This window comes from Rhinatrema bivittatum, chromosome 6, assembly GCF_901001135.1.
Source record: "Rhinatrema bivittatum chromosome 6, aRhiBiv1.1, whole genome shotgun sequence".
In the NCBI taxonomy this organism is placed as follows: Eukaryota; Metazoa; Chordata; class Amphibia; order Gymnophiona; family Rhinatrematidae; genus Rhinatrema; species Rhinatrema bivittatum.
The window spans coordinates 268,600,297-268,625,584 of record NC_042620.1 but is presented as its reverse complement, the minus strand read 5'-3'; the positions used below and the strand labels follow the sequence as shown (position 1 = coordinate 268,625,584).

The window sequence follows — 25,288 nt, the reverse complement described above, 5'->3', positions numbered from 1 at the left end:
GGATTCTTCTTCGTGACCAGGAAGAATGGCACCCTCCGGCCTTGTATTGATTACTGTGGCCTCAATGCGATCACCAAAAAGGATCGTTATCCACTACCACTGATTGCAGAATTGACTGCCTGCAGGGAGCCAAGATCTTCACCAAACTGGATTTACAAGGTGCCTACAACATGGTTCACATTTGACCCAATGATGAATGGAAGACCGCCTTCAACACAAGAGATGGGCACTACGAATACCTTGTTATGCCTTTCGGGTTGTGTAATGCTCCAGCGCTCTTCCAAAAAATGATGAATGAGATCTTCTGTGATCTCCTCTATAACAGAGTCATGGGGTATCTGGATGGCATCCTTATATTCTCCAAGGACCATTCATCTCATCACCATGATGTCTGCCAAGTTCTGCAGCACCTCTGGGAGAATCACCTATATGCCAAGCTGGAGAAATGCCTGTTCAAAAAAGAGAGTCTTCCCTTCCTGAGGTATATAGTTTCCAGCCATGGTTTTTCCATGGATCTGAGCAACCTGAAAAGCATCTGTGACTGGCCTCAACCAACTGGACTGTGGGCTCTCCAAAGTTTTTTGGGGCTCACAAATTATTACCGACATTTCATTCCTAATTATCTTCTGATTGCAAGCCCTCACACGCAGGGAAACCGATGTCAAGAACTGGACCCTCGAGGCCGTGGTAGCCTTTCAGGACCTGAAGGAAGCATTTCTTCAGGAACCCTGCTTACACCATCCAGACCCTAATCGCCCCTTCATATTAGAGGTGGAAGCATCCTCAGTAGGAGTTGGGGCTGTGTTGAGTCAGTACTCACCTAAGGTCACTCTGCATCTGTGTTCTTTTTTTTCCGGAAGTTCTCCGCTGCTGAGCGTAACTATGAGATTGGTAACAGTGAACGCCTCGCTATCAAGCTAGCCCTCAAGGAATGGCGCCCGTGGCTGGAAGGTGCACAACATTGGTTCATGATCTACACTAATCATAAAAATCTTGAACACCTGCAACATGCCCAACATTTGAATGCCCGTTAGGCCCGCTGTTCCCTCTTCTTCACCTGCTTCAATTTTGACTTGAGGTACCACCCAACAGACAAGAATGCTCGGGCTGATGCCCTATCACTCTCCTTCCTGCCGGAGGATTTTCCTGATCCAGCATGATTCATCTTGTCCGTTTCTCAGACTGTTCCTCCAGGGAAAACAGTTGTGCCCCACAGACTCCACAAGGTTTTGGAATGGTCCCATGACTCCCGGGTGGCAGGTCACCCTGGCCGGGCCCAGACTCTCGCCCTTCTTCAACGCTACTATTGGTGGCCTCAAGTGTGATGCAATGTCTGAGCCTATATGGACTCTTGTCCCACTTGTGCATAGCAAAAACTGTTGGCGGGAAGACCCTGGGGGCTGTTACAGCCATTGCTGGTCCCCAGGGAACCCTGGACCAACTTGTCCACCAATTTTGTGGTGGACCTCCCTCTCTCTAATGGCAACTCTGTTATTTGGATTGTGATCAACCGTTTCTCTAAAATGGCCCATTTTGGCCCATTACCAGGCCTTCCTACAGCTCCTGAGCTCACCTGACTGTTCTCTCAGCATGTGTTCCATCTTCATGGGTTGACTCAGCACGTGGTTTACAACAGAGGCTTTCAGTTCATAGCCCACTATTGGTGTTCTTTGTGTAAAAAGTTCAATATCACACTGGACTTTACTACTGCTTATCATCTGCAGGCCAACTGCCAGGCCGAACGAACCAACCATTCCTTAAAGACCTTCCTCCGGTCATATGCCAACGACCAGCAAGACAACTGGGCCAATCTCTTACCATGGGCAGAGTTCTCTCATAACTCTCTTATCTTCGCCTCTACGGGTTCTTCACCCTTTCAGATCATGTACAGGAAGCAGCCTTTACCTCTATTACCAATTCCTCTCAATGTTCCATCTCCACCGGCTCAGTTAACAGCTTTGGAACTTCAGAAGCTTTGGATTCGCACTTTGGAGTTGTTAGGAAAGGCGTGGGAGTACCTCCTTGCTTGGGAAGGATATGGCCCAGAGGAGAATACTTGGGAGCTGGCCTCCAACATTTTGGACAAAAACTAAATTAAACAATTTCATGCCTCTCACCCCAAGAAGCCAAAACCCTCAGGAGGGGGGCTTAGAGAAGGGGTATTGTTAAGCTCGCCAACCGTGGAGCCCCGTGACCGGCTTCACACCTTCACTTCAGAAGCAGGCCTCGGCTCTCTGGCAGTGGCAGGGAGCCACTGCAGTCGCAATTCCTCCCGTTTGCGCGGCTCTGAGCCGCCAGCCGACGCCGTCTCCTCTGTGGCTGGGACGCTGCAGACTTCTTCCTGCAGAGGACTGCTCCCTAGGTGCGCACACATGCCTCCTGCAGTCATTTAAAGGGCCCACGGCGGGAAAATACCATTGACCCTCACTAATGACGTCAGTTCTTCTGATCTATTTAAGGCTAGACCCTGCTTCCGGCGTTTGCCTTGGCAACAGGTCTCCTTGCTTCTTCTGAGTTACGGTGAGTTCCTGAGCTCCTCATCCCCTTCCTTGCTTTCTTGGACTGTCGCAACAGAAGAAACCATCTATCAAAGTCAGCATGGCTTCACCCAAGGCAAGTCTTGCCTCACAAATCTGTTTCACTTTTTTGAAGGAGTTAATAAACATGTGGATAAAGGTGAACCGGTAGATGTAGTATACTTGGATTTTCAAAAGGCGTTTGACAAAGTTCCTCATGAGAGGCTTCTAGGAAAAGTAAAAAGTCATGGGATAGGTGGTGATGTCCTTTTGTAGATTACAAACTGGTTAAAAGACAGGAAACAGAGAGTAGGATTAAATGGACAATTTTCTCTGTGGAAGGGAGTGGGCAGTGTCCCAATACAGGGATCTGTATTGGGACACTTACTTTTCAATATATTTATAAATGATCTGGAAAGAAATAAGATGAGTGAGGTAATCACATTTGCAGATGATACATAATTGTTCAGAGTAGTTAAATCACAAGCAGATTGTGATAAATTGCAGGAAGACCTTGTGAGGCTGGAAAATTGGGCATTGAAATGGCAGATGAAATTTAATGTGGATAAGTGCAAGGTGATGCATATAGGGAAAAATAACCCATGCTATAGTTACACAATGTTAGGTTTCACATTAGGTGCTACTACCCAAGAAAGAGATCTAGGCGTCATAGTGGACAACACATTGAAATCGTCGGTTCAGTGTGCTGCGGCAGTCAAAAAAGCAAACAGAATGTTGGGAATTATTAGAAAGGGAATGGTGAATAAAATGGAAAATGTCATAATGCCTCTGTATCGCTCCATGGTGAGACCGCACCTTGAATACTGTGTACAATTCTGGTCGCCGCATCTCAAAAAAGATATAATTGCGATGGAGAAGGTACAGAGAAGGGCTACCAAAATGATAAGGGGAATGGAACAGCTCTCCTATGAGGAAAGACTAAAGAGGTTAGGACTTTTCAGCTTGGAGAAGAGACGGCTGAGGGGGGATATGATAGAGGTGTTTAAAATCATGAGAGGTCTAGAACGGGTAGATGTGAATCGCTTATTTACTCTTTCGGATAATAGAAAGACTAGGGGGCACTCCATGAAGTTAGCGTGTGGCACATTTAAAACTAATCGGAGAAAGTTCTTTTTCACTCAACGCACAATTAAACTCTGGAATTTGTTGCCAGAGGATGTGGTTAGTGCAGTTAGTATAGCTGTGTTTAAAAAAGAATTGGATAAGTTCTTGGAGGAGAAGTCCATTACCTGCTATTAATTAAGTTGACTTAGAAAATAGCCACTGCTATTACTAGCAACGGTAACATGGAATAGACTTAGTTTTTGGGCACTTGCCAGGTTCTTATGGCCTGGATTGGCTACTGTTGGAGACAGGATGCTGGGCTTGATGGACTCTTGGTCTGACCCTGTATGTTTTTATGAGCGTCCCAGAAGTCCTGAGCCGAGAGACGAGTCACAGCCAGGAGACCAACAGGATCTTCACCACTGGAAGCCCGAGATCCCCCCGGGAGGAGCCCTTGGGGACCCAAGCCCCCAAGGGCTACAGGACTTAGAGGCCTCCTGTAGACGAAAGTCCGAAGAGAAGTCCAAGTCAAGGCAAATGGCGAGGAGTAGAAAATCCAAGGACATACCGAGTCAGGAGCCAGGAAGACAAGCCGAAGGTAGCAGGAACCGGAGCAGGAGAAGACGGACCTGGAGACAGGACCAAGCTGGGGTCGAGCTGGAATCAAGGACAAGCTGGAACAGAGGAAACTCTGGAACAAGCCGAGGGCAGGAACAAACTAGACCAAGGCTGGAGCAGGAACAAGGCACAAGGCAGGAACAGGCAACTAGCACTCTGAATGAGGGGTCCCATTGCAAGGCAAGGAAGAAGTTGACAGCCAGGTTTAAATAGCAGAGGGCATCTGATGTCATCTCTGGGGCGGAGCCATCTCTCCTGCGCTGGTCCCTTTAAATTGCCTGCCCCTGCGAGCATGCGCTCCTAAACGGTAGGGCCTAAGAGTTTGGAGTTGGCGGCATCTCCCTCCCATAAGGAGCGCCGCAAGAAGGCCCCGACCAGGCCAGGCGCCCTCGGGGAGCACCGGACTGCAACACGGCAGGTAGGGGGACCAGCCGCGGACCCCCGCAGGCCGGAATCATAACACTTTCTGCTATCATTGTTTGAACTCTGCCAGAAAGATATGGTCTAAACCAAGCCAGAACTATTGTCATGAATTTCCTAAATCAGACAATTGAGTCAATAAATTAGAATGATTGCTGGTGTCGAAGCCAATGAAATATCAAGGGATACTAGCAACAACTGTTGTCCAGCATCAAATCCTTGGTGGAAAACATTGAGATTATCAAATGTCAAGTCTCTGTGCTGTGGTTCACTCTGAAACCAATTTGCTGGCAATCCGGAACTGCATGATGCTATAGAAAATCTTTCAGTTGTTTAAAAACCATTCCTTCAATGATTTCTGAAAAAAATGGTAAAGATATTGGTCTAAAATGTTCAGAATCTGCTTTCAAAATAGTCTGAATACAGGCGCAGTTAAGAGGACAGAGAATCCTACCTCAGACAGAAAGCGATTAACAATTTTAGCAATTGGAGCAGCAATCTTATGACATACTCCCCTTCATAACTAGCATAGCATTTATGAAAGAATTATGTCATCATTATAACATGGATTCAGTGGACATCCCAAATTATTTGTTACATTTAAGTATGATTCTATCTCAGTCTCTGAAACATATGAGAATTTATCCCATAGCACATCATCTGTCTGCAGACATCTGATCTTCCTGTGATCGTTTTGCCTTTTATTTCTGGTTCACCCAATATATTAGGATAGTGTACCACAGGGTATTGCACTAATAATTTTACAGTCTGAAACAGTTCTTTGTGTTCCAATAATCTTTTCTCGTCTTCTCAATAAAATCCTGATACAAAATTAGACAGCAGTTATATGCCCACAAATCAACCTCATTATTTGCACCAAAGCCATTCAGACTGATACAACAATTTTTTTTCTTTTCCTTATGTTCCTTTGAAAACCACTGAATTCTCTGACAACTCTATCTATCCTTTCTTCACCAAGGTCAAACAAAAACAATGGTTCTGATTTATTTTGGGAGGAGAAAGAAGACTCATCTTCTTTTGTATGTCAATAGTAAATAAGTCTACGTAGTTCATTCTGGTTAATTATCCCACATTTTATAGGATATAGCATCTCCACATTCAGTGTGAGTGTTTGGTTAAAAAGCCATCTGAATAATTGTAATAATTGTTTTTTAGGTGTACAAGCCTGATGTATCTGAATACAAGTGGTACTTACATTGAAGAGATAAAGACTTTCTTCACTTTTCCTAAATTGTACGAAGTACTGAAGGACATGATTCATGATCTCCTAGGTAACCAAATCTGCTTCATTTATTGTCTCTCTGCTTTGTTTCTTTGAATTTTGGTTTATTATTTTTGTACAGTACCATGAAGCTAAAAAAAATTCTCTAGTTCTACGTGTTAGCTGTTTTTAAGGACAGCTTAACATCTATAAAACTCTTAAAATAAATTAATCTCACAGGGCTCAGTACGCCAAATTTCAGGTGGTTGCCTGTTTTTTGGGCACAGAGTTATTTTTCTGCTCAAATAAATAGGAAAATTTGCATTGCATCTTTTAAAATTGCTATATAAGAAGTTGTGTATCTTGGAACTTTTTCATAAGTGAGATTTCCAGGCTCTCTAGCTGCAGCCCCCCCCCTCCCCCCCCTAGTCAAAATCTGAAGCAATTTTTGGTCCCCTCCAAGGCCCTCCCCAACTAACAGAGAAAGCATCCTGGTGGTCGGGGAGGGGGCAACCTGACCCCCACCACCATCCCTGGCCCTCCCTACCTTGCGGAAGGCTCATTGGGGTATAGTGGTGGTGGCCCAGAGCACTTCCTAGCCCCAGGCCCGATTGACGGCTTCTTGCAAAATATCCCTATAAGGGCAATGGCCGTTCAGTGCCATTTTGCAAGATGGCATCGACGGGGTCTGGAGCTAGGGCCGCCACTATACCCCAACGAGCTTTCCGCTAGGTGAGGGGTCAGGTTGCCCCTCCAGACCACCAGGGTTATTTTTTTCTGGTGGGGGGGGGGGGTAAGGGAGAGGCTTGGGGGGACCACTAGACCCCAGGGATTGTTTCAGATTTTGACCAAGGGGGAATGTGAGAAGGGGGGAGGGAGCTGCTGCTGGCGGGGTTATTGGAAGGGAGGGTGTTTTAGTGGGGTGGGGGATAGGGGGATAGGGGGATAGCTATGAAACTGCATTGCCATGCAGTTTCATAGCTGTTTTTTATTTTTAAATTTATTTTTGGGGTCACTGCCACCTCAGAAAGCAGTGGGTGCAGGATCTCAGGAGACGCCTGGGGGAATCTGTCATGTTTCAAGGGGGGTGAGTGATTTGAGGGCCTTGGACCCTTTAATGCAATGGCACCCTATGCAATATTTCGCCCCTCCCACAATAAACTATCTCTGCTTGATAAATCTCCCCCTTACTTTGATGCGCCTATATCTTTGCTATCTTCTCTTAAGCAGTCACTTTCAGTCATTGAAGCTCTTCTTCAGTGGCTGCAGCATACTGAGACATCCCCCAAACTGCTAATGGTACTAGTAATCTCCTTCCACAAGGAGAAAAAGCTACTTATCTGATAATTTCCTTTCCTTTAGTAAGGTCAGATAAATCCCAACAAGTGGGTTATGTACCTCTGCCAGCAGATGGAGACGGAGCAAAAGCTGATGTCACAGCTATATAGTCCTGCCCTGACATCAGCTCGCCAGTATTCTCTGGAAAAGCCAAAACTGTGGACAGAACTGATTATACTTGAACATTATTATCAGCAGCCAGCCATTCATGGTTTCTCAACCAGCAGGAACACTGACCTCACCAGTTTTCAATGAAGAGCAGGAATCCTACTCTGCTTAGCTTGCCCAAAGAAAGCCTAACCACAAATTCAAACATCGGCAGCCGAAGGCAGGTCTGGGATTGACCTGCCCTTTCTAAAGAAAAGGAAATTATCAGGTAAGTAGTAATTTCTCCCTCCTTAGTGTTTGGACAGGTCAATCCCGAACGAGTAAGTGTTGCAAAGCTAATTTTGGAAAGAGCAGGAGGCTGCCAGCGGTCCAGTCAGTTATGCCCGCACAAACGTGGCATCCTCCCTAGCTCTAGCATCCAAATGGTAATGCTTAGAAAAGGTGTGCAAAGATGACTATGTCACCGCTCAGCAAATTTCAGCAGGCAATAACAAACAAAATTCTGCTCATGGTACCGCCTGAGCCCTCGTGGAAAGCAGCCTAATCTGTTTCGGTAAGACATTCTCAGCAGCCACATAGGCTGCCGTAATGACTTCCTTTGACCCAGCGGGCAATTGTTGCCCGCATCGCTGCTGCTCCCTGCTTACCATGGAGCACAAACAGGTGATCAGACTTCCGAACAGCCTTAGTCATCTCCAGGTACCACGGTAATGACATTTGATATCCAGGGAACGTAAAAGGCGGTACTCAGCTTCATCTCTGTCCCTGTCCAAGGCTAGCAGAGAAATAGACTGATTCCAATGAAAGTCCAAAACCACTTTCAGCAAAAAGGAGGGCACAGTCTGAAGTTGAACCACACCTGGAATCATACAGAGAAAAGGCTTACGACAGTAAAGAGCCTGCAGCTCAGAGACCCGACGTGCTGAACAGATTGCTACCAGAAAAATTGTCTTCAAGGTAAGCAGCTGCAAGGAAAGAGTATGCAGCGGTTGAGAAGTCGGACCTGCAAAAAACTCAAAGACCAAGTTAAGGTCCCACAAAGGCAGTGGAAGCTTCAACGGGAGGTGAAGATGCTTAACTCCCTGCAAGAAATAGGAAATGTCCAGATGGGAAGACAAAGGCCCTCTATTGACTTTCCCCCTATAACAAGTTAGGGCTGCAACTTGAACCTTCAAGGTGTTAAGAGCCAAACCCTTAAGCAAGTCATCTTGTAAAAATTAAAAAATCAAATACCCACCTTGAGCGTTTGAGTACCCCGCTCAGAACAGCAGGCCTCAAAGACCCTCCAAACTCTAACACAGGCTGAAGAAGTAGAAAATTTCCAGAGCCAAAGAAGAGTGGAAATTGCTACAAGCGAAAAACCTTGCTTCAACTACTGAGCCCTTTCATAGGCCAAATCGTAAGACAGAATCGAGCTGGATCCTAGTGCTGAGAAGGTGATGTCCTTTTTGTGACATGGGGCTAGCCTGGGGGCCGGTATCTGATTTCAGTATCCTGTGTTACATCGAGAATGCTAAAGCAAGGAGGGTCTCAAGAGCAGAGGTTTCTAGACAGTTGCTGGGCTTCTCGTTTTTTATATGTGCACACAGTTGGGGTTTCCCTTGCGGACGTTTTTTGATTTGTTGCTTATTGCTGGGATGGTCCAGAGAGGGGGTTTCAGTTTTGGAGGGGAGGTTGTCTATTACACATGACATCTTACAGTGACTGTGGGATGTTTTAACGGGTATTTGTAGTTCTGTTATTGTTTGTAAGGTTTTGGGTGAACCCTTGGACACTGTGGCAGCTGACCATGCCCATGGGGGGGGGGGGGGGGGGGGGGGGAGTCCCGTGAGGGGCCACAGGTCAGGCTCAGCTTTGGGACACACAACACAGAGTTATATCTTTTATTAGACAGATTTGAGAAGCCACCAGAGGTGGCAGTAGTGAGTAGAGATGAAGCCTGGCTGGGCTATGGTTCCTCAGGATACTGGAACTGTGATTCCCTCTATGGCTGTAGTGGAGAAAACTGAGATAGTGAGTACAGTGGAGCATACACAGAGTTCTTGTACAGAGCCTCATTGGTAAAGTTACTCACACAGCAGTTTCTCCCGGAAGGTGACACAGAAGCTGGAATACAAGCAGGCCCTCGAGGAGCGAGTACCTGGTTCCAGGGAACAGCTCTGAGGAAATAAAGTTGGTAACTCACTGATGATGTAGACAGCGGTTTCTTCCAAGCAGAAGAGATAAGTTCAGGCAGCGAGTCAGGGAACATGGGCCCTCGAGGAGCAAGTACCGGTTCCTGATAGCGAGCGACCTGAAAGAAATGAGAGAGGCCCCCGAGGAGCGGTTACCCCATTAGGATAAAGTCCAAAAATTGGAGTGGCAGAGTAGCTAGGTACGGAGAGCGAATCCCATCCGTAAGGAGTTCCCATTCCTTGCTAACTCAAATAGCTAGCAAAACGTATAGGCTTTTTTATCCGGGATGCGTGACGTCATCACAGGGGGATGCCCCTGAGGTTCGCACCAAAGAGAGAATAAGAAGCAGGGCCGCGCGGCACGCGTGCCCTATGGTACCTGGACAACATGGTGGGATGCAGCGCCCAAGCCAGACTGGGGACGCCAGAGAGGACGGCAGGCAGATGCCATGGCAGCCTCCGGCTCCTCTCTGCGATTTAAATTTCCCCTCTTGGCCCACCCGCTGGCGTCGGTGACGTCAGCAGCATCAGCCAAGGGGGAGGAGCGCAGCAGCACTTCCGGGATCTTCGGGGGCGATACGGGGCAGTGAGAGAAAAGGAGGAAAAACACAGAGAAAGAGAATCCAATCCAGCAGGGGAGCAGGTAATACGGTAATATAGAGAGACAAGAGGGGGAGGGAGAGGGAGAAACGGAAAGAAATAGAATCCTTTGGTGTTACTCAGGCAGGTTGGCAGCATGGCACACAGCCGGACACAGTCCCATGCGCTTGCAATAACATCTCTCCTTAGAGGTCAAATTGCTTCGGCCTAGTTGCATAGGCTCTTCCTCGTCTAGGGGTACAGACGGTAAGCTGGAAGCAATAGGCACAGGTTTAGGACAGTTAGCCCCCACTGTAGACTTTCGTGGACTCTTAGCCTCCTGAGTACGATCGCGGATACGGCGGTCAATTCTCCCCGCTAGTTCCATCAGGGACTCAAGGGTAACAGGCAAATCACGAGCCACTAATTCGTCCTTTACGCGAGAGTTGAGACCCTCCATGAATATGGCACGTAAGCATCCAGTGTCCCAGTGTAGTTCGGATGCTAGAGTCTTAAATTCAATAGCAGAGTCTGTAAGTGGCTTGTTACCTTGCTGAAGGTTGAGCAAGGCAGATCCAGCGATGGTCTGGTGAGCCGGGTCATCAAACACAGACTTAAAAAGTTTTAGAAATCCTGGTAGGTCATTAAGAACATAAGAACATGCCATACTGGGTCAAACCAAGGATCCATCAAGCCCAGCATCCTGTTTCCAACAGTGGCCAATCCAGGCCATAAGAACCTGGCATGTACCCAAAAACTAAGTCTATTCCATGTTACCGTTGCTAGTAATAGAGTGGTTACTATCTAAGTCAACTTAATTAATAGCAGGTAATGGACTTCTCCTCCAAGAACTTATCCAATCCTTTTTTAAACACAGCTATACTAACTGCGCTAACCACATCTTCTGGCAAATTCCAGAGTTTAATTGTGCGTTGAGTGAAAAAGAACTTTCTCCGATTAGTTTTAAATGTGCCACATGCTAACTTAATGGAGTGCCCCCTAGTCTTTCTATTATCCGAAAGAGTAAATAACCGATTCACATCTACCCGTTCTAGACCTCTCATGATTTTAAACACCTCTAACATATCCCCCCTCAGCCGTCTCTTCTCCAAGCTGAAAAGTCCTAACCTCTTCAGTCTTTCCTCATAGGGGAGCTGTTCCATTCCCTTTATCATTTTGGTCGCCCTTCTCTGTACCTTCTCCATCGCAATTATATCTTTTTTGAGATGCGGTGTACACAGTACTCAAGGTGCGGTCTCACCATGGAGCAATACAGAGGCATTATGACATTTTCTGTTTTATTCACCATTCCCTTTCTAATAATTCCCAACATTCTGTTTGCTTTTTTGACTGCCGCAGCACACTGAACTGATGATTTCAATGTGTTATCCACTATGACGCCTAGATCTCTTTCTTGGGTAGTAGCACCTAATATGGAACCTAACATTGTGTAACTATAGCATGGGTTATTTTTCCCTATATTCAGGATAGGATCTTTACATTCCCATAATGGTGAAGCCCAGGCCAGGGCTCGTCCTTCAAGGAACAACAGGATGTAGGTGGTCTTTGAAGCTTCAGTGGGAAAGAGGGTAGGCTGTAATGAAAAATGCATGCTGCATTGATTAACAAATCCGCAGCACATCTTGGCTTCACCCGTAAAGTGGGTAGGTGTGGATAAAAATACAGTGGTCTTAAGGGTTACCACTGGTGACAGCATTTCCTTCACAGGAGTTGCTAAATAGTTCAGCTGAGCGTGTAACTGATTGAAGGCATTAGCTAGGCTCTCCAAAGACCTTTGCTGTTCCGTGATCCACTGGGCTAGTTAGGCCAGAGATGGCCTGCAGGGCTGCGAGCTCAGCTGAGTCCATGGAGTTAGCAATCTGTTGTGTCTGTGGCATTGTTGACCCTTGGTCGCAATGTAGATGACTCTGCCCACGGGGAGGGGTCCCGTGAGGAACCACTGAGATAGGCTGAACTCAGATAGCAGACAGTATGGATAGAGGCTTTATTGTACTGCTGTAGATAGATGATGGAAGCAGGAAGGTAAGGCACTGTTCCATGAAGTGCCAGTACATTCAACAGGCTCAGATGTATAGTCTCACCCAGATGTTCATGAAAGGTGGACGCCCGCAGTGCAGGTAACGCCGTGTCTGGTGGATGGAGCTGGAGCACCGGATCGTAGAGGTACTCATAGGAATGAAGGTGTCTTCCTGGTGGTGGAATGATGGGACCGAAGGTCCATGGTGCAGGATATAAAGTAGATAGGCCCTTGAGGAGCGAGTACCCGATGGTCCGATATCGTGAAATGTAGAAGAGAGGAAGACCCCCGAGGAGCGGTTGTCTTAGTGAGGACCCCGAAGGGTGGTTGGAAGCAAGAGACCCCCGAGGAGTGGATGTCTAAAGCTTCAACTGGAGTGAGGCCCTTGGAGTGAAAGCAGTGTCTAAGCATGCAGCTTAGAGTGGTCAGAGGAGCTAAACCGAAGTCTTTGCCAACTCAAGGTGGTAGCGGAAGCGGACGCTAGATATACCCGGAGGTATTGACGTCATGCAGTGGGGCCGCCCCCGAGGTTCCCGCCATGACATGTATTTGAGCATAGGAGGTGTGCGCGCTCACGCCCTTGGAGGCCACAGGAGGGAGCATGGCGGACTGGGATGCCCATGCTAGTTTGGAAACGCCGAGACACTCGGCATCAGAGGCAGCCATTTTGCCCAAGGAGAGAGAAAGAGGAGAAAAAGAGGTAAGGCAGAGCGGTCGCAGCCGTCTACGACCGACGGATGCAACAGACATACTGCGGACCGAAGAACAATTATCGCCACCTCCCACCCCAATAGGCCCCATAAAAGGAAATACAAAACCTTCAGAAAATCCACGCAACAAGAATAAGGACACTTCGAAATTTGGATACCCGAGCAACCAAGGCCTCAATGCCTTGACTCGCACAGATGTAGGAGCCAAACCAAGATCATCATTTCTGAGCACCTTTTGGTGCCCCTTCAGCAACAAACCTGCCACCTGAACTCTCTTCTCCAGCACACATGATGCATTTGGAAGCCGAGTGCCCCACTCCGCAGTTGAAACAGATGTGGCGAAATTTACAGTGGGGGAAATTGCACGCAGAACGGTTGAAACACCAACCAACGTCCAACAGTCCTGCTCCCGCTCGACTCGCTCCTCCTGATCCAGAGCTAGCACGAAAGGAATGCCTACTGAGGTGAGAGAGAGGACTGTGACACTTGGGGTGAGGAGGAATCCCGGCCCTACCTGTTTGTTGCCTGGGAACATTTGCCTGCCTTCTGTTGCCTCCGAGGGTGAGGAGAGACTCCACCCTTGCTCCCATCGCGCCACTGACGTCACCAAGGGGAGGGACCAGTAAGTTTAAAACCGGGCTCCCCTGCGGCGCATGGGTTAGGCGAGAGAGAGGACTGTGACTCTTAGGGTGAGGAGGAATCCCAGCCCTACCTGTTTGTTACCTGGGAACTTTTGCCTGCCTTCTGTTGCCTCCGAGGATGAGGAGACACTCTGCCCTTACTCCCGTCGCGCCGCTGACGTCACCGAGGGGAGGGACCGGTAAGTTCAAAACCGGGCTCCCCTGCGGCCCATGGGTTAGGCGAAAGAGAGGACTGTGACTCTTGGGGTGAGGAGGAATCCTGGCCCTACCTGTTTGTTGCCTGGGAACTTTTGCCTGCCTTCTGTTGCTTCCAGGGAAGAGGAGAGACTCCGCCCTTGCTCCCATCGCGCTGCTGACGTCACCGAGGGGAGGGATCGGTAAGTTCAAAACCGGGCTCCCCTGTGGCGTGCTGACGATGCTGGCGCGCTGCCGAAGTCACGCACGCCAAAAGGGCGCGCAGCTTTGTTTGGATTTAAGGACCTTCTACTCAGATGGTAACTAAGATCTATTCTTTCTTCTGTGGCTGGATTCCCAGTAAGTTATTTATATTCTAATCTTCTCTCAGCTTCCAACTTGAAAGACATTAGACTTGGGAAATTAGACAGAGTTTAACACAAGGAGGGAGAATATAGTGACTTTCACTTCCTATGCCTCATACCAAGCGGAAGGCCCGAATAAGGGAGGTTATGTCCTCATCTCCCATACTCGGCTCAACCCAACCTCAGATATCGTCTTTCTTTGTGACAGCATCAAATGTGCCACCGAGGGAAATGGCCGCAGTAGGAACGGTTCAAGAGCGAGACCCTGCACTACAGGCAAAGCCATCTCCTTGAGCCCCAGAGCTCCCAATACCCCATCTCCACCAATTGTTTCAAAAGATATTTTTGAAGATTCCCTGTTTGAAGAGAAATCTCCTGTTTTAAACACTGTAATAAATGCAGAATTGGGAATGGGGAACCAAGCTGCAAGGGGTGGTAGGGAGGATGAGCCCAACATAAAGGTTATTATACCAGATAGGACTACTGAAGTAACCATGGACATACTCTGGGCTGCGATTAAATCCCTTGAGGCAGCTATATTAAAGTTGACTAATTTTAATACAGATTCCCAACAAAAAGTTTTAGTTAGAAAAATCTGTTTCTTATCATAATGATAAACTGGAAGCTCACAATGAAAGATTGGGAAAAATAGAATCTCTTCAAAAGAATACAGTTAAGATGGAGATGTCAAACGTGAGGAAAATGGAATATATGGAGAACAGTTTAAAATATTCCAATTAAGGATATTAAATTTCCCATATTTAAAAATTATGCCTCCCAGAGAAATGTTCAAGGAGTGCCTATTACATATTTTGAAAATGCCAATCCAGTGAATTCTGGCTTTCGCTAAAATATACTATATAATGCAAAGAACACGTATAGGAGATATACAACCAGAGCAGCCCATGAATGTTTCAGATGTCCTAGAAACAACTATTGAAACAGAGATATTAACAAGGGCAACTTTATTTGTTTCATTTATTTTTCCATCAGAAAGAGACACAACGTTACGTTTATTTCTCCGAAATAGAGTACAAAAATGTCATGGACAACAAATTTGGATGTACCCGGACGTAGCAAGGGTAACTCAATTAAGAAGGCAGGAATTTCTTAGGCTAAAATCTGAAATCCTTGCTAGGGAGGCTACATTCTTTTTACGTTATCCATGTAAATGTGAAATATGGTATAAAGAACAAAAATATGTCTTTTATGAGATTTCTGCTTTACAGGCTTTCCTGGATAGCCATCCCCCCAAATGCAGCAAATGGTTGAGAGCAATAATGAGATTTTGATGCTTCTCTGACTTACTTTGAATAGTAAGAGTGTTATATACCCTTTTAAATACCTTGAATCGCTCAAGGTAACTGATAATGTCTTTCAATTTTCTTTGAAGAATAATACTGATATATGAATTGTATGAGGATTTCTTGTAATAGTGAAAAATGAATATCAATATTATCAATGCTACGATATAATCATAATTCAGTATATACATAATAACGTTGTTGTTATAATTTTTGAAAATTAAAAATTAAAAAAAAAGAAAGAAAGGAACGCCTACCCGACCATGCAGCTAGACAAAGCACACTACCAGATGCAGAGGAAGGAATCTTAGCATTCATCTACATGAGCCATAATCCAACATCCCACGTACCCCAGGACATAAATTTATTCTCTTCCATACGATCTCGGAATCATTCATCATAGTTTAACCACGACCAACCTTCGTATTCCTTGCTGGCCGCCAAAATCGCATCTGCGTAAGCAAGCATCGGACCGTACTGGGCACTATCATGATGCCCTATTACATTCATGAGCCTCAGGAAAGCTCAAATCTAATTCAACACATTCTGTGCAACCTTTTTTTGTGTCCAGAGAAACAAACCGGAAACCAATCCAATACTGCAGTAGCAATCGCGCTGACGTATCATATAGGTGGTGTATACTCAGGAAAGCTGAACTGCTGTATGCAGGCAACTACCAGCATCAACTTTAATAGCCCCTGAAGCAGCTCAAATGAGCGAAACTTGGCCTGAGTTGGACTTTTTAATGATGATTTATGCAGAATAAAGAATTCCTGGTGTTCATCGGTCCTTCTCGTCTATTGGTTACCTTTTTTGTGTGCCAGGGAAACGCTCGATCCCTCTCTTCTTTAATTCCTTTCTCTGTCCCCTCCTACCTTCTAATAACCGAAATATATCAATATGTTTCCGCAGCTGGATTTTCTTAAGAAGGGCCCTAGGCACGTCTTCCCACAGCTCAGAAAATGTAACTAATGCCGGCGCACCACTATCTTGAACCTTGTCCCCTTTCTCTATCCCACCACCCAAGGACAATCCCGATGAGCTCGAAGAAGAGGAGGAAGTCGAGGAATCTGAAGAAGTAGGTTTACTGCACTTGCGCTTAACCTTATCGTAACTCTTAACCTTCCCTCCTTCTCCTGACCCGATCGCAGGCGTGGCCTTCTCTGACCTCGCGACTCTCCTCTCAGCACCCTCGCCCTCTGGCATTACAGTAGCTGTACTAACATTAACGGCCTCTGTCCCCGCCCTGGGCTCACCCATATTCGCAGCACCAACATCTCTGTCGCCTGATGTCGGAGCCATTGGCCTGGCGATGCCTGCAGCAGCCGTACAAGAATTGTTGCGCCAGTCTTTGGCACGTGGGGTACCTGGGCCTTCCGCGGGAGCCTGGGATCCTGGCATCTGCGAAGAAAAAGAAACGGCCGAAGCAGTGAGACCTAGCGCACCTGCACTGCCAGCATTACCCAAAGCAGAGCGAGCTGCGTCCACTGAGGAGCCCCAACCTAAGAGCTGACCTGGAGATCTCCAAACAAGGAATAGAGATAAGGACAGAGAATGAGAAAAAAAAAAGCCTGAGCCAGAAAATCAAGCCAGGGACACCAAGGGTTGGAAACTATTTTATTATCTGATAGATGACATAAATTAAGAAGAAAGTAGATGGGGGAGGAGAGATGGGTGGAGGAAGAGAAAGTCTGTACAGCCGCCTAACCCCCACCCCCACTATTCTCAGGGGCAGGGTGAGGCAGCCGCTTCAGGCAGTAGAATTTTAAGGCAGCAAAAAATGCTCCTCGAAAACTCCCCTGCAGCAGCTGCCTCAGTGGCTCACATGAACCGGTTTCCAGAGTGAAAATCAAGACGTTTAAAAACCGAGAGCTTAGCTTTCCACGTCACTACAACAGTGCGCAGGCTCAGTGAAGGACTGCAGCACGAGGGCTGAAAGAAGCGAAGGTGCGACTGCTCTGCCCTCTTGCTGAAGTTGCGGTGCCGCTTGCCGTCTGTGCTGTGCACTGCCTGAGTGCTGTCCCCGCAGGATGAAAAACTAAGCAAGCCATTATTAAAAAGTTGGTGGACGGCTCAGCTTAGGTTCCAAAATTTCTGCTGCTGTTCAGCAGGGGCCTGAGGGAAAGGAAGAGAAGTAGAGCACAGATTGCAGATGCTTGGTCTCAGGGAAGAAGGTGGGACCTTGGGGGTGTGATTGGACGGGAGAGTCGAGCGGCATCAGGCAGCATTGCAGGGATGGGGGGGGGGGGGGGTTGGAGAAGGGCAGGGCACAACCAGAAAGAAGCAGAGGAGAGGATCACCTTGCTGGTGGCTGAAAGGAATCAGTAAGTTCTTCTTGGGAAATTTTTTTAAAGTATTGGGGAGAAGTAAACTATTGGGGTATATTAATTAGTGTGTTTGTTTTTTAAATAGTCAGTAAGACAGCTTATAAACATGTTACAGGCCGATTCCGTAAAAAGTGCGGGAGAGCCGGCGCTCCGTGTTGAGCGCCCGCTCTCCCGTCGATAATCTATTCAAATTAGGTGTCGCGCTAAAAAGGAGGCGCTAGGGATAATAGCGCGTCCCTAGCACCTCCTCATTAGCGGAAGAGGCCCGTGCTGAAGGCAGTCCACGCCCTCGTTTACACAAGCCATACAAACCTTTCGGAGTGTGAGATGTGAACTCCGTAGAACGTGTCGTCAGGTTGGGCCACAGCTGGCTTGAAGGTTTTATCTCCCTGCGGTACAGCGTCCATACAAGACAAAGGCCGGGGGACACGGTTCAGTCCGCAGTTTTGTCTGGCGGCTTGTGCAGGAAAGCTGCGTAACGACTGTGAAACTGCCCACATTGGGCTCGCTCGCACTTCATCCTTTTCTTCCTCAGCGACCTCACAAAGGTGTGAGATATGAAATTATGTGTAAGGGAAATGGGGAATACTAAACGGGATTACTGAACTCTCTCATGGTAAGGCTTGCAAGCTCTAGCTGTATTATGCTCCTCCAGGACTATGTCAGCGATGCATTTTAAGAAACACTGATCAAAGTGCCTGCCATCCAGCTTAGATTTGTTTCATGCACCTTGAGGGATCTCAAAAGACATCTGCTTTGCTCATTGTAGTCAGTTACTCCTGATCTGATGCAGGGATTAATGGGCTAGTCTAAAATGTTTTACCCTCCCAATAGACATCTACGACTTGTTTGCAGATTTATTTTTTTTTACAGAGCTGGATACTAACGGGTCGGTTTTCAAAAGGGATCTAGGCAACTAAGAAAGGACTTAGGCTGGCTATAGCAAAAGTTTTGAAAACTGAATTGGCAATTGTTAAAATACTTCTGCAACTTCATGTTGTTTAGATCTTAACGCCTTGGGAGGGTGTTAATTTCTGAGAGTAAAATGTGCGGCTTGGTCATACATTTTACTTTCTGTATTTCGGGTGACTAACTAATAGGCTCATCAACATGCATTTGCATGTGATGAGCACTATTAGTTTCGGGGGGGGGGGGGGGGGATCGGATATGAGTTTAGTATTTATGGTTGGTTGAGTACAGTTCTGGTTACCTGTTTTTAATCACGTTTTTTGCTAATCTGTCCACAGTTGCTTTTGAAGAGAATACTGGTAGGCTTGGGTCACTGCAGGGTTATATATACTGTGACATCAGCTTGCTCCATCTCTATCTGCTGGCAGGGGAGCATAAACCCACTGGTCCTGAGTCCATCTCTCTACACTAAGGAAAAGTATCAGGTAATTTCCCCAATGCTGGGGGAATGAGGTAGGGACAGATACTGGGCAAAGGAAATAAGAGACAGGGACAAGAATGCTGAGGGAGCAGGGAACCTGCTTTTCTTCTTACTTGTAGAGAAAACATGCATACACTCTTTCCCCTGTAAATCTATGCCAAGCACAGAGAGGCAGGGATCAGCTGGGAGAGGTGCCATTTATTTATTTATTTATTTATTTATTTATTTAGCATTTTTTCTATACCGAACTTCATGGTTAAATACCATATCAGATCGGTTTACATCGAACGGGGGATAGAGAACTTGTAACAGAAATGGAACAGTACAATATAATCAGAGGAGAGCAGTAAGTTACATTAAACAAGGACTATAGACTTGGAGGCTTTACAGCTTGGAAGTAAGTAGAATAAAAAGGCCCGAGAAGGGCAATAACTTAAACACAAAAGTTGTAATGGATTCAGATTAAACAGGAAAGAATATTATCTGAGGTATTAGGATAATCATAATAATAGGCAACATAAATAGTAGCATGGTTCCGTAGCTCGTGAATAGGTTGTTTGTCTATTGTGAGTCTGAAGGATCCGAGAAGGCTTGTTGGAACAGCTAAGTCTTAAGTTTTTTTTTGAATGTTAGTAGGCATGGTTCCAGCCTGAGGTCTGCGGGGAGGCTATTCCAGATGTTTGGACCTGCTAAAGAAAAAGCTCGGACCCTGGTCGAGACGAGGCGAATAGCTTTGGTTGGAGGGGATTGTAGCGCTCCTTTGTGGATTTCTCTAATTGGTCTGTTGGAAGTATGGAGTTTGAGAGGGAATTCAAGGTCAAGATGAAGATAGTTATGGATGGACTTGTGTATCAGGGTGAGAGATTTGTGGAGGATTCTGTGGTAGACTGGTAACCAGTGTAGGTTTCGGAGAGTGGGAGTAATATGTTCTCTTCGGTTGGTGTTGGTTAAAATTCTGGCCGCAGCATTTTGTATCATTTGAAGTGGTTTGATGGATGAGTTGGGTAGGCCAGTGAGAAGAGCGCTGCAGTAATCTATTTTTGCAAATATTAAGGATTGGAGAACAGTCCTAAAGTCGTGTAAATAAAGGAGGGGTTTGAGTCTTTTCAACACCTGTAGTCTGTGGAAGCAATCTTTGGTAGTCGTATTGATCATAGTCTTTAAATTAAGGCGGTTGTCAAGGATTACTCCCAGATCTCTTACTTGAGTGAGGGTGAGATGATAACTGTGGTGTGTTTGTGGAGGGTGGTTGTCTGGGTTGGAGGAGATAAATAGTAGTTCAGTCTTAGCGGAGTTGAGGACCAAATTTAGATTGTTGAGGAGATTGTTGATAGATTGAAGACAATTTTTCCAAAGCGAGAGAGCTTTGGTGATGGATTCTGTTATGGGAATCAGAATCTGAACATCGTCAGCGTAGATGTAATGAATGAGGTTGAGACTTGTTAACAGATGGCAAAGGGGAAGGAGGTAGATATTGAAAAGGGTGGGAGAAAGGGAGGATCCTTGGGGTACGCCAAGAGAAGAATTTGTCAATGGCGATTCTTTGTTGTTGATCCTGACCCTGAAGTTTCTGTTGTCAAGGAAGGACTTGAACCAGCTGTAGACTAATCCGGTTATGCCAATGTCTGACAAGCGATCTAGGAGGATGGAGTGGTTGACCGTGTCGAAGGCTGCTGAGATGTCTAGAAGGATTAGAAGAAATGAGTGTCCTTTGTCCAGTCCCATAATAATATGGTCTGTTAGTGAGATGAGTAGGGTTTCTGTGTTGCGTGATTTGCGGAAACCATATTGGGAAGAGGAAAGGATATTGTGTTCTTCTAAGTAATCTGATAACTGGGAGTTAACTACTTTCTCTGTAATTTTGGCTAGGAATGGAAGATTAGAGATTGGACGAAAATTAGCTAGAATGCTGGAGTCTAGATTGTGTTTTTTCAAGAGGGGTTTAAGGGAAGCATTTTTTAGACTATCTGGGTACAGACCTTGTGTTAGGCAGCAATTTATGATGTTGGTCAGAGGTCCCGCGATTGAGTCTGGGATGAGTAGCAGTAATTTGGAGGGTATGTTGTCTGTTGGGTGGCTGGATGGTTTCTGCCTCTTTAGGATGGTTTCGATCTCTTTTGTGGAAGTTAGTTCAAAGTTGTCGAATTTAGCTTCCTTGAGTGTGTGGTTAGAGATGTATGAAGCTGGGGGGTTGGTCTTGGTTGGAAGAAGTGCGATAGTGTTTGAAATCTTCTGTTGAAAGAACAAGGCTAGCTCATTTGCCTTGAATTGAGCCTGTTCGTCTGGTATTGATGGAGGAATTGGTTTTGTGATTTGTGATACATATGAAAATAAAGCTTTTGCATCATATTGGAGGTCATGGATTTTATTGGCATAGTATTGTTTTTTTGCTTTTAGGATGGATGTTCTGTAAAAATGTAAGGTTCCTTTGTATGATGATAGCGTAGATGGTGAAGGGGCTTTGCGCCATCTGTTTTCTTTTTGGCATAGTTCTTGCTTTATCCGTTTGAGTTCACTGGTGAACCAAGGTTGGTTTCCTTTTTTTGCTGGGTTAATTAATTTCGAGGTTGATGGGCACAGATTGTTTGCTACCCTTTCCGTGATCTTATGCCAGGAAAGCACAGCAGAGTTGGGGTTGGATATATCTAGGTTTGTGAGTTCCTTGGTGAGCTGCTCGCTGAGAATGTCTGAAGCGCAAGATTTTCTGAAGTGAATAGTGGAGAGATGCTGAGTGGTGATAGATTTTTTCTTGGAGGAGAGGGTCGTTGTTATCAGGAAATGGTCCGACCAGGGGATGGGGGTACATGTAGGTTCCCTAGAGCAGAGGAAATTAGCATTGATGAAAATAAGATCCAATGTATGTCCTGCTTTGTGAGTTGGATTATTGATAATCTGAGTGAATCCCATAGCGCTAAGAGAGGTGAGGAGGGCTTCACAATTGGCTGAGTGTGGGGAGGCATCAAGGTGTAAGTTAAAATCTCCCATAATTATGGTAGGGGAATCTGTGTTAATATGTTTTACAATGGTTTCTATAAGGGGGGAGGCGTCTGCATCAAGGGTTCCTGGGGGGGCATAAACTAGCAGTATTTGAAGGAGGTTCGATTTGAATAATCCAATTTCTATTGAAGATTTCAACTTAATAGGATATGATGTTAGTCTGAATTCTTTCTTCGTGGCTAATAGCAAGCCACCCCCTCGTTTTTTAAGTCTGGGAATTGAGAAAAAGTCGTATTTGTGAGTGGGTAGTTGGTTAATTAGTGCTATGTCCGAGTTTTTTAGCCAGGTTTCTGTGATGGCACAGATATCAGGGTTACTGTCTAAAAGATAGTCGTTGAGGATATGAGTCTTTTTGGTCAAAGATTGTGCATTGACTAGAGTTACTGAGAGCAGAGTTAGCCCTAGGAACTGTGTTAGGGGAGTGATCATGATTGGAATGAGAGATCTGGGATTTCTAATTGGTAGTTCTTGAACAGGGGACATGTTGTGAAGGAGACGATGGTGCCTTAGAGCCAGCCCTGATGTTTTAGAGCTCCTAAGGAATTTTGGGGGCCAATGTAATAAAACCCATGCTAAATCAGAGTTAGATTCTAGTGCAGGTTTTATTTTTGTGCATGTTAAACAATGTGGTCCCTGTGAGATGCAGGAAGCTAATGACATGCAAATGGACCAGGAATAAAAAAAGTGCACTAAAGTGAAAAAAATGTGCTTTTTTTGACCCGCACTAAATAAAAAATTAAAAAAAAACAGATTCCCCGAAATCACAACAATTAGAGCTCCCTCCTAAGTGGGCTGGTCAGTAAGTCCTCCCTACCTCCCCAGCATGCCCAACCCTCTTTCTTCTTAAAAAGTTGTTGGCCGGTGGGCCAGGCAGAGTAAAGTCAGATTGGTTGATCCAGGTCCCGGTCGTGCAGTTCCTCTGTGTCAGTTTCCTCCCTCTCACCTAAAAAAAAAATTGAGCACTGCAGAACTCCCACATCACAAACCCCCTCTTAATCCCTCCCAGAACCCCAGCCAGAGAAGGGCTTACTTCTTCTGGCAGGGCCGACAGACGATTGGTCCCTTCATTGTCACATGTTGGTAAAAGGACCAATCCCCTTTCAGAATTCTGAAGGACAGCCTTCTGAAAGGTTTATTCACACCTTGTCTCCTACATTCTCAGCTTTCAGTGAAAAGACCAATCCCCTGTTAGAATTCTGAAAGGGGATTGGTCCTTTCACTGACATGTGACAGTGAAAGGACTAATCGGCTGCCAGCCCTGCCTGAGGAGGTAAACACGTCTCCAGCTGGGGTTCTCTGTGGGATTAGGAGGGAGTTTGCGATGTGGGAGAAGGTCTCAATTTTTATTTCTGTTTCTATTTATTCGATTTATATTCTGCTTTTCAGGTACTTGAAAACAGATAGCATTCAGGTACTCTAGGTATCAGGTGAAAGGGAGAGGACTGAGATGGAGGACCTACACAATCCAGACTTGGACCGACTGACCAAACCCTAATCTACCTGGCCCACCGGCCAAGTTCTGAGATTTGGGCCTGCTGGGGAGGGAGGGAGGACTTGGCTGTCGACCCAACCACTCCACTCCAGTCCACTACAGTGGATTTTGGTGTCCTCCTCTCTATCTTAACACTTGCCTCTGACCAGGAGTTAAATTTCCCATGATAAAAGGAGACATGTTACTTAGCCACTTTCTAAGTGTGCTTCCTTGCATTGCAGAGTAATAGCTAAGCTTATTACCCTGCAATTTAGCATGACACGCTAACTTTACCACAGGTTTTATAACGCAGGTTTTTCCAGCACTAAAACCCCTGTTACATACCAGGGTTAGGTTAGTTCCAAAAAACCCTTGCTAAAACGGGAGTAAAGTCATAAGAGCCTACCCTGACTCTTAAAACAGCTGTTATCATTATCCTAAGCACTTCGTTCCTTAGTCTTTTTTCTTTCCAGCAGTCTTTGCTTCCAAGTTTTACCTCCCTTGTTGAATGTAACTTTGTTCTTCCTGTTACCTACGGTTTCGTTACAGTTCCCCCTTTTTGATGTAAACCGACCTGATATGGTCCCTACCATGAAGGTCGGTATAGAAAAGTGTTAAATAAATAAAATAAATAAATGTTACGATCAGGGTGGCTGATTACATCAGCACAGTGTTAACTCCTAGACTTCTTCCTGCAGACTCACTACAGGAAGTTAGATAGAGACAGAGATTCCCTAGATGGCTCTGACCTCCATGCTAGGGGTTTCCCACAACAAATGTTTTATAGGGGCTAAAAGGCACAGAGATCTTTTCACAAGGAAATGTTCCAAATTATTTAGGCGGACCTGATGATATAGCGCAAGGTCTTCAAACATATTTAATATCCTGAATGAAATGAAGTAATATCTCATTTTGACTGTTTCTGTTTTATTTTTCCCTAGGAAATGTGAAAATGGATCCTAAAACAGCAAATCCTGAGATTAGTATATATTCAGTTTCAGATGTGCAATATGCAGAACATACAAAATCACCACTTAAATGTTATGATAATCCTACGAGATTTGATACCGAGATCTGTGTACTCGGATGGGATGGATTCACCTCAGGAAGACACTACTGGGAAGTTAAAATAAAGGGGGAGGATAAAGAATGTGCTCTGGGAATTGCCAAAGAGTCTGTGCCGAGGAAGGGAAGTTTTGACTTTGTGCCTGATGTGGGAATCTGGGCTGTGAAGATGTACAAAGGAAAATGTTGGCTGCCAACAGTGAAAAGTAAACGATACATGTATCTGGCTTGGGCTCCTCGGAAGCTAGGAATTTACCTGGATTATGAAAGGGGAGAGGTCACCTTTTACAATGCTGACAAGTTTTATAAAATTCACACTTTTACTTCCTCTTTTACTGAGCCTGTCTATCCTTTCTTTTGTCTATTGGGTACAGAGCAAAAAATTAAACTGGGTCCTCTTCAATTCTAAAACATTTTTCTACAATTTATATATCTTTATCACATATTGTAGAAATTGAGAGGGTTGTAAACAGCCACTAAATCATTTGTGGCATGCAATTTATTATGCACATAAAATAGACACATGCCGGGGGGGCGCTCTCGCCGCGGAGCAAGATGGCCGTGTGACTTCGCACTCCCGCTGATCCCGAGCCCCTTTTGTGCAATTTTCTAAGATTCAGACCCGGCGAACACGCTTCAAATTTTAGGGACATTCCGCTGTACTAGCCAGGATGGCTCTGAAAAAGAAAGGGCCAGATTTTAAGCAGTTTGCTTTTTCAAAATGCTCCGACGCTGCCGGTGGGCCCAGCAGCGTGGATGAAGCCTC

At 45.7% G+C, this 25,288-nt stretch overlaps 1 protein-coding gene across 1 annotated transcript in view; it reads left to right on the top strand.

The window, feature by feature from the left end:
• Window positions 1-24,963, top strand: part of LOC115094274 (E3 ubiquitin-protein ligase TRIM39-like) — a 56,350-nt gene extending 31,387 nt beyond the window's left edge. Inside the window, exons 5-6 of the mRNA XM_029607173.1 lie at window positions 5,796-5,911; window positions 24,399-24,963. Coding sequence (XP_029463033.1) covers window positions 5,796-5,911; window positions 24,399-24,931 — 649 coding nt within the window. The 3' untranslated portion in view covers window positions 24,932-24,963. The remainder of the gene's footprint in view (window positions 1-5,795; window positions 5,912-24,398) is intronic.
• The last annotated feature ends 325 nt before the right edge of the window (window positions 24,964-25,288 follow it).